This window comes from Vigna unguiculata, chromosome 4, assembly GCF_004118075.2.
Source record: "Vigna unguiculata cultivar IT97K-499-35 chromosome 4, ASM411807v1, whole genome shotgun sequence".
Classification (NCBI taxonomy): domain Eukaryota; kingdom Viridiplantae; phylum Streptophyta; class Magnoliopsida; order Fabales; family Fabaceae; genus Vigna; species Vigna unguiculata.
In genome coordinates this window covers 13313522-13332597 of record NC_040282.1, presented here as the reverse complement: position 1 = coordinate 13332597, position 19076 = coordinate 13313522, and the positions used below count along the sequence as shown (strand labels likewise).

The following is a 19076-nucleotide window of genomic DNA, read 5'->3' as shown; positions in this document are numbered from 1 at the left end:
CAATAATTTATTTTTAAAATAAATGCAAATCGAAGTAAAATCTAAATTTTCTAATTTTTTCAACAAACAAAAAAATGACATTTTAGGAACCTTTACAAAGTTTTTTGGAGAAAGTAACTAATGTTTTTAAAATAAATTAAACTAAAAATGGTAATACAATAAATTAATTAGGATTTGGTGTGGAATTTACAAAATATTAGACGATATTTACTGAAATGTTTCGCAGTCTTCGGAGTGAATACTTTCAAATATAATTTTCATGTTATTTGATACAATAATATTTACTGTTTAAGGACTATAATAGTGAAGTAAATGAAAATCATAAACAATAATTTATTTTTAAAATAAATGCAAATCGAAGTAAAATCTAAATTTTCTAATTTTTTCAACAAACAAAATTGAAATGAAGCTCATGCTTCAATAAATGTTTATTAAAGTTTAATAAGTTAAATTCATGAATGAAATATATTTGTTTGGTTCCTCATTCCAGAACTTTGTCCCACGTCTTAAAAATTTTAGAATATAAAAAAGATTTATAATTTAAAATTAAAAGAATACATAATGATAACTAAAAAATATTTTTATATAAATATTAATAGTTTCTCCTTTTTTATAGACAAAATTAGTTAATTTTTAATTTTTTTGTTTTAAAAATAATATTACATATTACACTTTTTTTTAATCTGATCAATTAATAATTTCTTATTAATAATAAATGCGAATATAATTATTTACTTTAAATACATTTATTTACCAAATTAAAAATTAAGACTTTTGTTTTTTTTACTTGGCTTGCTGGATATGATTTTTATACTTTTCAAAACATACTTTTCATTTTCCAAAAATTAAAAGATGTTGAGGAGAATAAAAACAACTTTTCAGCTTCTTTCAACACTACTTTCAAGATAAAAATTTGTCTCTTCCAACACATCTTTATAATTAATTAGCATTAATTATGAAGAAACCAACAACTTTTTTAGTGTATCAATACAATGTTATATTTGAATTTATTGTATTGTAATTTTAAATGGAAAATGTTTTAAAAAATCTACATACCTTCATGAAAAAGTTTTATACTGGCTCCAAAAATCTTATCACATTCCCATAGAGTAAAACTCATTTTGAATGACCAAAGTCTCTAATAGTATCTAATCTAATATATAATTATATACAATTGCAAAGCTAACAATACTGTTTTGAGTTCTAGTGTGCATTGTCCTAAAATATATATAATTGGTGGTCTTCATAATTAATATTTTGAAGTAAATATGACAAAATAACAACTTTATAAACTTTTACAAAGTTTCTTGGAGAAGGTAGCTAATTATTATGAAATAAATCTAATTAAAAATTGTAATATAATAAATTAATTAGGATTTTGTGTGGAATTTACGGATATTACACGACTGAAATGTTTTGTAGCATCGAGAGTGAATACTTTAAAATATAATATTAAATCTTATTTGATAAGATAATATTTACTATTTCAGAATTTTTATAGTGAAGTAAAGGCAAATCATAAATTACATTTTATTTTTATAATAAATACAAATTATAAAGGCATAATCCAAGTTTTAAATTTTTGAACAAACAAAATTAAAATAAAGTTCTGACTCCATGAATTACTCTCATTAATAATAACATAGACTTTTAAAAAGTTCAAAGTAGAAGAAACATTTGTAACTAACAAATATTTTTTATATAAGTATTAATATTTTCTCCTCTTATACAGAAAAATTATGTATTTTATTAATTTATTTTAAAAATAGTCATTACATATTACACTTTTCTTAAAATCTGATCAGTTAATAGTTTCTTAATAATTAATAACAATATTAATAAATGCAAATAAAATTACTTACCTTAAATATATTTAATTACCAAATTAAAAATTAAGACTTTGCTTTTTTTTTACCTAGCTTACTGAAAAATATATTTATATTTTTCAAAATCTACTTTTCATCTTCCAAAAATATAAAGATGTTAAGAAGAATTAAACAATTTTCCAGTTTTTTCCAACACTACTTCTAAGGTATATTTTTTCGACCTCTTAAAGAACTTTTCAGTTTCTTCCAACGCTACTTCCAAGACATATTTTTACAGCTTCTTTGAGAATGTCTTTGTCAGTAAATAACATTAAATATTAGAAACCAACAATTTTTTGTGTTTCTCATTGCAATGTTATATATGAATTTATTGTATTAAAATTTTAAATGGAAAATATTTTAAAAATCTACATACCTTTTTAAGAGAGCTTTATACAGTTTTCAAAAATCTTCTTAAATTTCAATGTAGCTTATTGAATAAACTTTATAAATCAACACTTACATCTTTCACTATAAATGTCAAAAATATAAAAAATAAATGGAAAACTTTTCGTCTTCCAAGAATTTTGCATTTTGAATTATGACTATTTATTATGAACAACAACAATCATGATTTGTGGGACTCAATGAATCATGAAGTATCAATCAAACATAGAATTAGAGTTTAAGACATTCACGAAAAATATTATTTATCAATTTTAAGTATATAAAAAATATAAAATTTTTATATCATCATGTTATTTTTTGAGATGTTATATGCTACTTTATTTATCGTTAATGATTAATACAAAATGCAAAATCTTCTTCTATTAATGTGCTTGAAAACCGATTGATCTAATATTACTTATTATGGTTGTATTCTTAACTTTATATCAATTATAGTTTTAAAATATTGCATTGGAAACCAAAATCTTCTTCTATTAATGTAAAATTTTTATATTATCATGTTGTTTTTGAGATGTTATATGCTACTTTATTTATCGTTAATGGTTAATACAAAATGCAAAATCTTCTTCTATTAATGTGCTTAAAAACCAATTGATCTAATATTACTTATTATGGTTGTATTCTTAACTTTATATCAATTATAGTTTTAAAATATTGCATTGGAAATCAAAATCTTCTTCTATTAATGTGTTTGAAAACTGATTGATCTAATAGTACTAATTATGGTTGTATTCTTAACTTTATATCAATTTATGATTGAATTTAAATATTAATTTAAGAATAAATTTATATTTATGTAGAATTAATGTAATATTATCATTTTATATTTTTATATAATATTACATACATTAAATTTACATTGGAAACTATTTTTGTTCATTTATTGTCCTTCAAAACCGAACTTTTCTTATAGTTGATTTTTTAAAACATCAAGCAGTAGATAATATTAGGTAATATATTTCTTCCGTGTGTTTTTAGAATAAATTTCAAAATTAATTCATTGAAAATCCAATCGTTTTTAAGTTGTGAAAAATTAATCATAATACATATAATAATAAATTTTGGATTCAAATTTGAAATACAGTAAAAGAAAAAGAATGTGATAACAAAAATTAAATTTAACGTTTAAAATGAAAAATATATACAAAAAGTTAATTTTTGTAATAAATACTTTAATATTTCTGATAAAAATATATAAATTCAAATATTCAAAAAATTTGATGACCCATAATGATATAATAATATATTATAAAATATAATAATATGTAATAATGTAAATATAAAATATAATAATATGTAATAATGTAAATATAAAATATAATAATATTAATATAATTAAAATATAAGGTAAAAAATAAAAATTATAAATTTTTTAAACTTTTAAAGATATGGAAATAATTAACTATTTCAATTTCAATATTATTGCAAGATTAAGATTCATATATTGTGAAAATTGGAATTCGAAATATATACAGTAACATTTTCTCTGAAAGCAATTATCAAACTGAAACTTTAAAATGAAAGTGGTACTATTTCACTAGTTAAACAAAAAATATACCAATAAAATTTGAATTTTAACATTAAAAAAATTGTAAAATAGTGTAAGGTTTTTAATAGATTCTTATAATGTCTCTAAACAACTTTCAAATATTTTTAACTTATAAGAAAGGTTCGTATTTAATATATTATCAAAATCTGAAAAATGATAAATTGAAAAAATTTAATGGAAATACATTAATATTCACAATTCAAAACAATAAAAGTTAAAAATATGATATAGAAAATAAAAAAGTAATATAGTATTTAGGAAAAAACTCTATGGTTCTTAATAATATAATAATATATTAACATATTAGTCCTAATATAATAATAATAATAATAGTAAAAATAATTAAAATATGGTGTAAAATAATAAATAAATAATTCTAAAATTTAAATATGAATTTTTAAATATTTTTAAATATTTTTCACATATTTTTTATATTTTACGCAAACTTAAACAATAATTTAAAAGATAATTTTTATAACATAGACATTGGTATATCATTACAAGTTAAAATTATACATTCTTAAAATTTTTAAAGATATAAAAATAACTAATGATCTCGATTTAAATATATTTTTTTCTAAATTAGGATATATATTATCAAATTTGAAATTCAAAATATATAGTAATAAAGTTTGAATTTAAATTATAAATTTTAAAAGCTATAAAATATGGGAGCGATGTTAAAATTTGAAATTTAAAATCCAAAAAAATTGTGAAAAAAGGACTCCAATCAAAGAGTCTACCAAACGTCTAACCTTTGTATTTTTGCATAGTGTACTATTTATATTTGTCTACATAGTCTACATTTTGTAAGTTTTGATTGTTTACTATTTATATTTTGTTTGTAGTCTAACATTTGTATCTTTAAAGAATCTACTATTTATATTTAGGTGTAATTAGTCGAATAATACTCACTTTTGTTTGGATATGTCAGTTTGATACCCGCTTTTAAAAAGGTGTCAATTGGGTCCTAACTTTGGAAAAGATGTCTCAATCAGGTTCTTTTGAGAAAAAAAGTATTAAGGCTATTAACGGTATCAATATTTAAAATGACTTACAAGAGTGAAATGAACCTAATTGAAACATTTTTTCAAAAATTGAGACTCGATTGACACATTTTTAAAAGGAGTACCAAACTGACACATCTGAAGAGAGTGAGTACTATCTGACTAATTAAACATTACATTTATATGCACGATCTATCCTTTGTAGCTTTATATCGCTTTATATTGTTTACTCTTCACATTTTTTGTATCGTCTAATGTTTGTATCTTTATTAAGTCTACTCAACAATTTCTATATCGTCCATCATTTTTATTATTAGAGAATCAACTATTATATTTTTCTACATTTCTTACTCAATATTTCATTCAAAATTAAATTTGATTCCTTAATTTTAATTAACTAAATCTTAATATATTATTTAAAATAGTTATATATAATACATTTTATTAAAAATATATATAAATAACTTAAATACATTTTTATCATAAAATGAATTAAAATATTATTATTTAATTTTATAAAATAAAATTTATATTAAATTTAATTATACTTTTATAATTTCAAATTAATTTAATAAATATACTATAATTTTTAATTTTAAAATTCGATATCCCTCTTTAATTTTAAAATTCGATATCCGGTGCGTTGCACGGATAGAAATACTAGTAATAAGTTATAGTTAGATAAAAGTGTAATTATTTTTATATATGATTTATTATTTGAAATCTTCAAAACAAAAATATTTCTTTCAAAACGAAAATATTTCTTTTAAATCTATGCATGTGTACAATTAAAAGGGATGAAAAAAGTTTTTTAACCAGCGAAAAAGGTTTTAATATGATAATAATGTTTTATGATATTTACACTCAGTTTTGTATTAAGATAAATTTGTGTAGAAAAATGAAAGAAATAGGAAAACAAGAAAAGTGATAAATTTTGAGTTAGTGTGAAGAAAACATACAAGAAGAAAAATAGAATAAATGAATACCAAAAAACATTTTCAACACCCAATTTTGTACAAGTGAATAAATGTATTTTAAAAAAAAGTTTTTTAATTAATGATAAATAAAAAATGTGAAATAAAATTTTCTTCTAAGATTTTTTAACTTTAATTTTAGCAAAAAAAAAAAAGGTGGAAAAAAAGAAAAACAAAAAAGAAGAGCCCAATTTATTTTTAATTACTACACCCCTCCTCGTGAGTCCAACAACTTAACATCTTCCCTCTTTGTTTTTTTTTACCCTTTGTTCCTAATAGAGAAAATAATGATATGATTCTAATAATCAGAAGTAATATCTCTTGTAATAATTAGAATCAACATTACTAATATGATTAATATTGTGCTCTGATTTGTTGTGATTTGATTCCCGTAATATGTTGTTATCATGACCAATTCTTTCCTTATTTTGTTCACTACAATTAAGGATAGAATTGCATTGATATTGCAATGTATGAATATAAATACACAGTCTGTCATATGAAAAGGAGATCGAAAAAGTAAAATATTTTTTACACTTTTTCATTCTTTCTCATTACTAATTTTTTTCATTGCAATTAAGGCTAGGATTGCATTGATATTGCAATGCGTGAATATAAATACACAATATCGCATATGAAAAGGAGATCGAAAAAATAAAATATTCTTTACACTTTTTCTTTTTTTCTCATTACCACCCACACACACCTCCTTAGAAGGCAAGAAAAAAGAAAAGAAGAGAAGAGAAGGTAGTTTGTAATGTCCAGGATGAGAGGGTGAGATTGATATAAAAGAAGAGATATTGAAACATGTTGAAGATTTCTTTAGTGTTTGTACGGCCGCTTGCGTCACATGACACTCATTTTAAAATTTTGTTTTTTTTTCTTCTAAAAAATATATGAAGATCTAAAAACAAAAAATAATTTTCTTTGTTTACTCTTTGACATATATCTGGTTACTCATGTCGCATCGTAATGACATCCACATCCACTTTCAAATAAATTAAAGAAAAATGAAAAATTATGAATGATTAAAGAATTACGTAACCTTGATTCTCCATTGTATATAGAGATATGTAAGAGCGAAGATTAATCCTTGTTAGGCCCAAAAAACCAAAATATTATTTTTGTTTCTTTTGTACATTCTTTTGTTATTATTTTTGGGGAAAATAAGCGTTTTGAAAAAATCACGTCCTTTTGCACGTTTAATTAAAGATATCTTAGGACAAACGTTGTGGGGCGCTAATACCCTCCCCACGCGTAAGCGACTCTCGAACTCAAAGTCTGATTTTTTGCAGACCTTGTTATTTTTTAGTTTTTTTGTAGTTTTCTATAATAAACTATGGTGGCGACTCTAAACAATTTTTTTCCAAATTTTATTTTTGGTTTGTCGTCCCGTCGCGATTTTGATTGCGATAGATGACGACTCCACTAGAGATACAAGAGAGTCCAGCCATTTATTTGGGTGTGCAAAATTGATGTGGTTTTGCTTCATATTTTTTATTTTCCCTTTTTTTCTTTTTAGGTATGTATATTCTTGTCTCTTTTTTATATTTGGAATAGTTGTATGTGCATGTTCTTCTTTATTTTGGTATTTGGAATGATTATAGGTGGAATTTGAGTATACATTGCATTCTCCTTTCCCACATACACATTTTGTTCATTACATGAGTGAGACCCTATACCCGGGTCTAAGTTGCTTAGAATTAGAGGGGATTGTGTAGCAATGTCACGGTGGATGTACTTCCAAGTGGTCACTGTGAAAACCCCAACTAGAGTTGTTTGCTTCATTGGTACTCCCACTCCTTGTTGTTTTCCAACTGTCGTGGGAAATGCCATGAAAAGTGGGCCATAACCCTAGTGACCTTGATCTTTAGGTATTAGGGAACTACCCTTGTGAGCACATATACGTTGCCTTAGAACTTTAATCTTTAAGTGTCAAACCTTTGTTGAGACACAAAAGGGACTATTTGCGTCCTTTACCGTCACCTTTGCTTGTATATAGTAATAAATCCATCACAATTTTTATCATCACATCATTATATAAAAAGAAAGGAAAAAATGCCTCCTAAGGCATAAACATACATTTTCATTAGCATATCATGTGAATAAATGTCCAACGAGGCACAACCATGCATTGCATTCCCATTTTATGGTCATTCATGTTACCTTGTCCATAGTTTCAAACACATAGCATGCATGAGGAAATAATGAAGCATTCTTTGGTCAATTAGTGGATTGAATAAATACATAAAATTAATATTTAATATCATTTTTTTGAAGCATCAATCTAATCTACATGCATGAGATTGCTCAAATTTGCTCTTCTATTGCACTACAAACCTTGCTTTCATTTCCATGGAGGATTATCATAAAGGGGACACATACCTTAAAATGATTACATGATTACAAGAAACTCTCTGAACAAAAAAAAAAACAAAAAAAAAACAAAAGAAAAATCAGCTAGACTAAAAACTCTGAAGAACATTCTAGGCAAAAATAAGACAAAACAAGTGAGAAAAAAACAGAAAAAAACAAGGGGCATCCTGTCATAGGAAATAAATTGTTTTCCTGTGAATTATTTTTTTTTTTTGAGAAAAATCATGATTTGAAATGATGTGTATCCATGTTTCTTTATAAAAAAAATAATAATTATCCTTTGCTATCCAATTTGAGCCTTAAAAAAAATCTTTCAAATTACACTAAATAGGGGTCACCCTCACACTAAGGGTTGACATAATGTTTGCCTTTGTTTTATCCAACTGGTAGTTCACTACAAAAAAAGTTGTTAATTACGGCGATTATTTGGGGTATAAAATGGCGGTTTGGACTGTCATATTTTGCGCATATGGCGGGTTCGGATACCGCCATATATTCTGCTGCCACAATGAATAATATGGCGGTCTTGGACGAAACGCCATAACACACGCCATTAAATGTACTATGCAAATAATGGCAGTTCTAACTGCCGTATTTTGTGCTCAAATAATGGTAGTTAAAACTATCCTAATTTGTTTATTTTAAAAGAAATCTAATGCGAAATACAATAGTTAGAAATGTCATTATTTGCACTATACTGACACATTATACGATGTTTCAACTGTCATAATTTGAATGTGAATTTTTTAAATCAATTTTTATTTAATCTTCTTTCCATAAATATTTAACACGTTTTCCATTATTATTTAACCTGTTATGCTTAAAATTAAGAAAAGTATAAAAAACACAGACAACATTTTGATCATTAATATTTTCATTCATAATTCATATTAAAACAAGTCGATACTATGAAACAACATCTAAAAGATTGCATATAGGTTTGCATATTGGAAACAAAAAAAAAGATCTTATACATAATACATTTTACTAAATTTCTATAGCTATGTTCCTAACTACTCTTTTCTGCCTCGCTTGATCTTCTTATGCCAATTGGTGATAGAGCACCACTTCCAACATCAAGTACTTGCAATAGAAAAAAAAAGACTTTTAAGTTATTCAAATTTACATGTGTATTATAATAAACTTATGTAATTTGTTAAACAAACTATTAAAGTTTACTTGATTAACTGAGGGATGTACCAAACCAGTAGCCATAGCTGCAAAATGCTCAAGAACGTCATCTCTAGAAGCAATGTAGGCAACCAATGTTTGCATTTGGTTTTTGAGCGATATGAGCTCATTTTCCATCTTCAAAAACTTCTCATTTGTATTTGTTGATGTTGCACTACATGAAGCAAAATTCATACCATTTAACCTTGTAGTGGATTACTTAAATGCAAGAGTGGGACAAGCACCATGTGACAATCCTCTGACCCGACTGGATGCTCCTTACCAATTGGACAATTGTGTTTGATTATTGTTTCAAAGAGGAAGCATGACATCATCCTTTCTCGAAGTGATAAAATTGTCACATACGTGCGTTAGTTAGTATCATCATTTTAATCCACTTAAAGACAAATTTGACTATTTTAAATTTTAGAAAGTAGCTTAGATTATAAATCTTTAAGGAAGACCTATGAGCTAACACACACATAACTTAGGAGGACCAACGTGAGGGTTTGTTCTATAACAATATAAATTTAAAATTATAATGGATTAAAATAAGCAGGCACTTAACGAAAGTTAAATCAAACACTTACATGATAGTGCATGGTTGATTGCTCTGCTGACTTTTAAGGAAGACAATTAAGTGTTGTAATATATCTACAAAGAAATATAACAACTTATAGGTATAGATAACACAAGATCCCAATTGAAACCAATGATAAAAGGAAATATTTATTATTGGTTTGACAAATAAATAATAGATTGAAGGATTAAATATCCCCAAGCGGCTGAAATTTGATAGATTACTCACAACATTTATAAAACAGAGTCAATAGTAACTTGAAGAAACGAATAATCAATCAAATCTAACCTAATTAGCATAAATCATGACTATAACAAACCAATGTACTTATACAAAGATTCTAAACATATACATAACTACCACCCACAGTAGTCAAACAATACTGAAGTAACATATCATTATTATCCTTTATTAGCCTCCACACTCTAAAAGAATTTACAAAAAAAAATGTACATATGTTTATTACCTTTATTTCTTAGATATTAGTGGCATCATTTGCTAAATATTGTAAGATCCGCGAAAATTAATTAATTAAATAAATAATTAATTAATAAATGCGGGTGAGTTGTGCATTTATGACATTAATTTCTGTTATGTGTGACGTGGAAAAGTACTAGCTTAAGTGATTCAGAGTACTTGGTTTGTGTGAGAGGACTTGGGTTTGAGTCCTATGTATGCCAATTATGTGTATTTTGTTATTAATGTTTTAATAATATGTTGGGCCACACTTAGTATGAGATAATGCTTGAATTGTATGTGTTACCAAGGAACAAGGGTTGGCCTGATGGTTTAGAGTTGATTTAACTTTGGCATGGTGTGGGTTCGAACTTGGGTGGACTCAAATTTAACCTTCTTTTTGCTAAAAGGTTGTGTGGCTGAATATGAATAGATGAGAAAGACCTTAGCGGGTAGCTAAAAGGGGCTGAAAAACCATTAAGTGATGGGCCTTGAATAGAAATAAAAGTTAATTCCCGTTTTTTTTTAATTAACCAATTAGTAAGACCTATAAAAGGCAAAATTTGAGAGGAGAATAGGGTTTTGGAAGGCTGTTTTCTGAGAAGCTTAGAAGGAGTGCGAAAATTGAGAGTGAATAGTGAGGTCTGAAGCGATTGAGAGCCATTTGGGAGAGAAGCGAAGAAAGGGCATTGGTGTTCCAGGAAAGGTTCCCAAAAATCAAGTTTTAAGCGAGGAAATTCCAGGTTAGGGGAGCTGAGCCGAATTTCCATGTTTATATTGATGTTGGTATGATCAATGATGGAATTGTGTCCTGAATTTCGTGTTATACCTGTGGGAATTAGGGGTTATGGGTTTTGGTATTGTTTTATTGAACTTTGGCCAAAAAGCATGAAAATAATAGGGTATGCACTGTCTATTCTGTGGTTATGCATGTTTGGGGCTGCTGGGGGGTCTGTTTCAGTGTTCAATTACGTGCGCATGATTAATGGGACTGTGATGATTGCAATGGTATGAATTTGGAGTGTATTTTGGGTGAACTTGTTGCTGTTGTGTGCGTGAATCAGCGTCAAAACCTGCAATACTCGCTTAGGCGAGTCAGGCTCGCTTAGGCGAGATATGCAGGGACGCGAATCCTCAATCTGCTCGTGGCCATCACTCGGGCGGAGAGTTTTGGGTTTTGGGCGAGGACTCATCTCGCTTAGGCGAGTGAGACTCGCCAAAGCGAGAAATCATATGAGATTATGTGTTTTGTTGGACAACTCGCGTAGGCGAGGGTGATTGTTGTTTTGAGCGGGAGTACATCTCGCCCAGGCGAGACCCTCTCGCCTAAGCGAGATCGTGAGGGAAGGTTTGTGGTTTTGAGGGTCTCGTCGCCTAGACGAGGCACTTTTATCCTGTGCGAACGAGAGTCTCGCCCAAGCGAGCATGAGCTCGCTTAAGCAAGAATACGTAGGTTGCAATGGTTCTGGAGACTTGCACAGATTGAGGGCCTAGCTATAAGAGGTGTGATTTAATGGTTAAACAAAGGCTCTAATTTAAGCAAGGGTGAAGAGGTACGTTTAAGGAAGATGTACCTGTTGTGTTTATAAGACGAGATGAAACTTGTGAGAGGTGTTCTATATGGCTTTTAGAATATCTTATTGGTGGGTTTGCTGGTGTTCCATGGGTTGTGGCCCGGAACATATCCTTGAGTTGTGGCTCGGGATAGGGGTTAAGCACGTGGCATTCTATAGGTTATGGCCCGGAATGACTTCTCTCGAGTTGTGACTCGAGATAGCGGATGACACGAGGAACTTTGAGTGGTGGCTCGGGTTGGCGAGTGTGCCGGTGTGAGTGTGCTGGTTGTGGCCAGTACGGATGGGTCCAATGGATTGCACTCCTCAGTGGTTGCTGACGAGTTTGGTAGTCTTGGGACGTTACGGACTATGTTCGTATTTGGGAACTCCACCTGGCATTACGGTGTGTGATCCGTAGCATGATTTCCGCACGTGCTCTATCGGTTGTGGCCGATAGGTTTGGCAGCAAGACACCTTGAGATACTTACTAGAAGATGTAGAACCCTGTTAACATGGTTGTGGCCATGTGAAAGAAATGGAACGAGGTTCCCTGATGTACTTAATATACATGGTGGCGGCCATGTGGGGGAAATTAACGTGACTTCCATTTAGGTGCATCGGTGTACATGGTGGTGGCCATGTGATGGAAATAGAGTAAGACTTTGTGGGGAAAATAAAGAATACTCAATATGGTGGTGACCATGCAGTATAAAGAAAGAATTGGTGTTGTTGTTATATTATTTGTATTGGTTAAACATGTATATGTATATTGATATATATTCTTGTATGTTTTAACTGTTAGCTCACCCTATATGCTTGTGGTTGGCGATGATCGTGTACGCGGTACATGTGAGCAGGTGAGGCTTAGCTACGGAGAGGGGATAGCTTGGGGATTTTATTTTATGATTTTGAATCAGTTGTAAACATTTATGTTCTTGGACTTTTTATTTCATAATTGACGAACACTTGTCTAAATTTTCATTATCGATATATGAAATAAAGACTTAAATTTCCTGCGTTTTGGGAAATGAGGTATTATTAAATGCAACATTATTATCTACTTTTTAAAGAATAAATGATGCTGATGTATAATTACTTATCTATTTTATTAAATTCGTAATATTCGGACGGGATGTTACATTTGGTATCAGAGCTTTGTTTTCAAAATGATCTTTGGGGTCTATGGGGAGTGAGCTTACCGTGTGTGTTATTGTGAGATCATTTTGATCATTGTTTGTTATCTGACTTTTAGTATGAAGTCTTAACCAAGCTGTTTGATGTGAACAGTTACATGTGGCATGCTCAAGCTATGGAAAATAGGAGGAGGAGGAATAATGTTGGGGCTGATGAGATCGCGCAGGCGATACATCGGATGGTAGATGCGATGCAGCCCATTGTAGCGCAACCTTGAGCCGTGGTAGCACCCCCACGTCCGGTGTCGATGGAGGACTTTATGAGACATAAGCCCTCCAAGTTTGCGAGCAAATCCTCTCCAGATGAAGCCGATGCTTGGCTTAAAGAGTGTGAGAAAATCTGTCGGGTGATTGATTGTACAGATGATCAGAGGCTTTCATTTGTCTCTTTCCTGCTGGTAGCTGACGCAGAGTACTGGTGGACAGGCATGCAGCAACTCATACAGACCCGGGGGGAGGAGGTTACATGGACTTCCTTCAGAGAGAGATTTCTGGAGAAATATTTTCCAGTTAGTGCCAGGCATGAGAGGGAGGCAGAATTCCTCACATTCCAGCAGGGGAACCTGACTGTGCAGGCATACACAGACAGGTTCGAGTATTTGGCCAGGTTCTACACACCTACTGTTACCGAGGACTGGAGATGCCGAAAATATAAGGACGGGTTGAAACACGAGTTGCACCGCTTTATTGTACCTCTCCGGATCAGGGAGTTCCCAGTTTTGGTGGAGCAGGCCAAGGCTGTAGAGCAGCTGGAGATAGGGCCCAACAAAGGGGCTCGACCACAGAAGACTACCTCGGATTCACGGCAGCAGAAGAAGCCGTATGATAGGCCACAAAGATCGGCTAAGAAACTACAGTGCTACAACTGTGGTGGGGAGCATTATCGGAGGGAATTTCCAAAACCCTCAGGCAGTTCCAACGGTGGTGGTGGTGGTAGTGGTAGCACTGACAAGTGCTACCTTTGTGATCAGATGGGCCATTTTGCACGACACTGCCCGAATAAGAAACCAACTGGAGGTGCACCAGCGAAGAAACCAGTAGGGGATCGACCTAGAGCCCCTGGTCATGTTTTTGCCTTGACGACTACCGAGGCCGCCCAGTCAGGTAACCTCGTGCAGACTACTTGTTTGTTATTTGACCATGAGGTTGTTGTGTTGTATGACTCAGGAGCTACCCATTCATTCGTATCCAATGAATGCATGAGGAGGCTCGATCTAGTAATGCGAGAGCTGGCGTGCGAATTAATTGTTGCGACACCAACGTCGGGAGAGGTATCCACCACGTCTGTCTGTGTGGGATGCCCTATAGAGGTGGCAGGCCGCAGGTTCAAGGTGAATCTCATTTGCTTACCAATGGAAGGGTTAGATGTGATTCTGGGTATGGATTGGTTGGCCAGCAACCATGTGGTGATTGATTGCGGGCAACGCAGGGTGGTGTTTCCAGATGCAGAAGGACTGGAATTGATATCATCCAACCAAGCAGAGAAGGAGATTGAATCGGGGGCTACATGTTTTATGATAGTAGCTCAGACGGAGAAGAAGAGTACTGCCAAGAAGATTAGTCTGATTCCTGTGGTGGATGAATACGCGTAGGGATGGCAACGGGTCGGGTCGGGCACGGATAGTATGATATCCGTACCCGACCCGCTAAAAAAAAATCCGCCCGTTACCCGCCCGTTTACCCGCCGGGTATCCGCTTAAAAAATACCCGCGGATATTTTTAAAACCCGCGGGTACCCGTGGATACCCGATACCCGCAAATATTTAAAAAAATATGTATTTTATAATTTTTTTAATATAAGATTATAAAAATAAAATATAAATTAAATTAAATTATAATTATAATTAAATTTGACATAATAAAATATACTGTTACTTCTAATTTTAATTAAATTTAACTTAATAAAATATAAATTAAATTTTAATTTTAATTTTTTGCGGGTAACGGGTACCCGCGGGTACAGATAGTATGATACCCGTACCCGACCCGTTTATAACCGGGTATTAAAATACCCGCTACCCGCTACCCGCGGGTAATAAATACCCGCGGGTAGTAACTATCCGTCGCGGATTTTATCCGCGAATATCTGCGAGCACGAGTATTTTTGCCATCCCTAAATACGCGGATGTCTTCCCTGACGAAATCCCTGAGTTGCCACCAAGCAGGGATGTGGATTTCACCATTGATCTCATCCCTGGGGCTGACCCAGTATCTATGGCACCATATCGGATGACACCAGCTGAGTTGGCAGAGTTGAAGAAGCAGATTAAGGATCTGCTTGAGAAGTACTTTATCCGGCCGAGTGCATCGCCATGGGGGCGCCGGTAATCCTTCTGGCATGGTTGATTGCTCTGCTGACTTTTAAGGAAGACAATTAAGTGTTGTAATATATCTACAAAGAAATATAACAACTTATAGGTATAGATAACACAAGATCCCAATTGAAACCAGTGATAAAAGGAAATATTTATTATTGGTCTGACAAATAAATAATAGATTGAAGGATTAAATATCCCCAAGCAGAAATTTGATAGATTACTCACAACATTTATAAAACAGAGTCAATAATAACTTGAAGAAACGAATAATCAATCAAATCTAACCTAATTAGCATAAATCATGACTATAACAAACCAACGTACTTATACAAAGATTCTAAACATATACATAACTACCATCCATAGTAGTCAAACAATACTGAAGTAGCATATCATTATTATCCTTTATTAGCCTCCACACTCTAAAAGAATTTACAAAAAAAGTGTACATATGTTTATTACCTTTATTTCTTAGATATTAGCGGCATCATTTGCTAAATATCATGTCCAATGGCATAATTGTAACCAAATTCAGCAAGGTAAACCAAAAGTTATGAAAGAGTTACATAACTAATAATTGCATTACGTATTCATCATTTCATGGTTCTCATCATTTCATGGTTCTGTAGAAATCTTTCCTTATTTTTTTTATAGATAAGTTTAATAAAGTGTAAATTTTAATTTATAATACTCGTGGAATTAACTTTTATAAATAACAATTAAATGAAATGGTTTTTATAAATAACAATAAAGAAATATAAATCATAAACTACTCACCTTCTCGTCTGAGTTTCTTTTTGTCGGCAGCTAAAAGCTCAGATGCGCTTTGAGTATAGAAGGTCATTCTTTCGAGGTGCTCTTTATCCACCAGATACTTACCATGAAGATATTCTTTGTCACTTGACAAATCATTTTTAGTTAACATCACCATGATATCAGTTTATCACCCTGCTAAACAAAATGTTAAAACTTAGAAACCAAACGATATTCAAAATCATCTTTTACCGGGAAAAAGTTTGACTATCAAAGAATTTCATCTCACCTTATATCATGTATTAATTTGAAAATGAAGAGTAAAAATGTTTCTTCTTTGCTTTTTATCGAGACCTGTTGCTAATCTCTAGTTTACTAGTATCTGCAAAAGATATTGTAAATATAGTTAATAAAGAGAAGAAACATAACTATGAATCAATATCCAATACTCAAAAGCAAGTATGACTTTTTCTATTTCTCCAAATTGCACGGGAATCACCACACTATGTTACAATACATATTCCATTAATTAAAATTAAGAGAAAAATCCAGAACAAAAACACAAAATTGGCAAGAATGTCGTTGAATTCGTGAGTGGAACATTTCAAGGGTTTCCTTGTCGGTGTTGATGAAAAGCATTAATATTTTCAATCTCAATCAAAAGCAATAGAGCACACTCAAATTTAATTATGGAAGAAACTCGTAACAGAGGGAAAGACCTCGTCCGTACCAGTAATGGCTTTGCCGGAAATGAGCAGATGCAGAACGATGCTTGTGGCGACTACTGGTGAATACGAAGAAGAAATGGCTTGTGGCTAAAGCAAAAGAGAAAAACCTGTTCGACGCTAGTATCATTGGAGTTGTCAAAGTCGTTGGAGCTGTGTGGCGAAGGAAGTCGCGAGGTAGTCCACTTGCAGCCACTGGTTCTACGATCTCTGACAAGGAAGACGATAACCACAACGACTAGGTGATGTGAAAACGTGGAGGTGTTGGTGGGTCACAATCGAAGTGCGAAGGAAGTCGCGACAAAGTTGAGGCATTGATGGAAAGATTGAGCAGTGACTTCTCCGATGGTAAGGTGATGTGGAAACGACGAGTGTTGGCTTCGACGAAAATGGTTGACGGAGAGCATTTTGTAATTTTAGGGTTTTGTCTTAATTTGAGAGAGAGCTTTTTCTTGTCCTCTAAACACACTATATTAAAATTCATTTTTCATTTTATAATTAAAAAATAAAAAAAATAAACAAGAGAAGTGAATAAAACAATTACTGCGAAGGGAAAGATGGCACCATGGGAAAAGATGGCCAAATGGATAATGGGAATATAATGGCGTTTCTAAATGTCATATTTTGCATACAAAATGTGACAATTACAAAACTGTCATATTATGAAGCAAATTATGGCGATTTTTTATAACCGCCATATTAAAATCGTCATATTTACCTTAATTTGTTGTAGTGGTTCACCAATACAAAAATATAAAAAAAGAAGAAGAAGAAAGAAATGATATGGTTATATTAAGAAAAAAAAAAGAGAACCAAAAGGTGAAAAACAAGAAGTCAAACAAATATTGAATGAAACATTATTCAAAGATACTCGTTTTGGAAAACCCTCACAATACTTTTTTGGGCCTTTACTATCATTTACTTTCAAACTCGAAGCCTTGGTCACGATACAAGCCTAATAAAGTCCACACAGATGAAAAAATGGTTGTTATTTTTGGAAGGTTTTAATTCAGAGGAAAATTTTGATTTGCTAATATGTTTGTTCTAAAAAATGATGGAAAAAAGATTGAAAAAGTTTGTTCAAAGATTTGTTTTTAAACATTAGGGTAGTTTATTCTTTGGTGACATGTTTTCAAAGCTTCCAAATTGGTACGAGCAATCAGACAATTAAGCTAAATTTGGGTTGTTTTCGATTCATTCTTCAGTAAACTCCATCTTTGCTCGTACATTATCCCTCGCTCTAAGCCTAAACCCTGACCAACCTTAAAATAGTCCATCTTTATCGATTCCATACCTAAATTGGGGCAACCACTTTGTTTGTAATTCATATATTCCAATCATTCATTCTAAATTGGGGCATTTATTTACATTGAAGACTGTGATCACAATAAAGACAACTTGTGAAGACCCCATCATTTTTCAATCACCTCAATTGGGAAAAGTAAAATCGCTTTTGCACTCTAAGATCATCCTAGGCTCTCACACTAGAGGCAAATTTTTGAAGTCCCCATCATTTCCTTCATACCATCAATAATTGGGGAAAGCCCAAACACATTTTGCGCTTCAAGACCAATTCAAAGTGGTGCAACTCCCTAGTTAATCTTCATCACTTCATCGAAGCCTTTTCAAGTCCTTGGAAATTTCATGTATGTCATTCAAATAGTGTTTCAAAATAAATTATTAAAAAAAGGTTCGTTAGTAAATTGATTAGACCAAAGAAATGATTTGAAAAGTAAAAAAAAATCAAAGTAGAATGATTTTATGAATTCGAAATAACAATGAATTGGGAATCAAGTCTTGCATACATGCATCATCCATCTTAAAATAAATCATTTCCACCTGTCTAATCAAAACCCTCTTCACTCATATTAATGGTTATTGAATCCTCCTTTTTTTTAGAAGAAAATTAAAAGAAAATGACATAAATTTGTCTTTATGATGTTTCCCGAATTGATGGTTCTCTTCATTGATATGAATAACCAATATACCCCAAGCCTAGTTTCCATACTAGCCCCCAAGCCTAGTTTTCATACTGGCCCTCAGCCTAGTTTCCATATTGGCTCACAAACCCAGTTTCCACACTGGCCCACAAACCTAATTTCCACACTGGCCTGCAAACCTAGTTTTCACACTAGCCCTAAAAGCT

The 19076-nt window shown here is 31.4% G+C and overlaps 1 protein-coding gene across 1 annotated transcript; it reads left to right on the top strand.

Annotated features, from left to right (window-relative positions):
- Positions 1–13382: 13382 nt before the first annotated feature.
- On the top strand, positions 13383–14726 carry LOC114180515. The gene has a single exon (XM_028066828.1). The coding sequence runs from the start codon at positions 13383–13385 to the stop codon at positions 14724–14726; it is 1344 nt and encodes a 447-aa protein (XP_027922629.1).
- The last annotated feature ends 4350 nt before the right edge of the window (positions 14727–19076 follow it).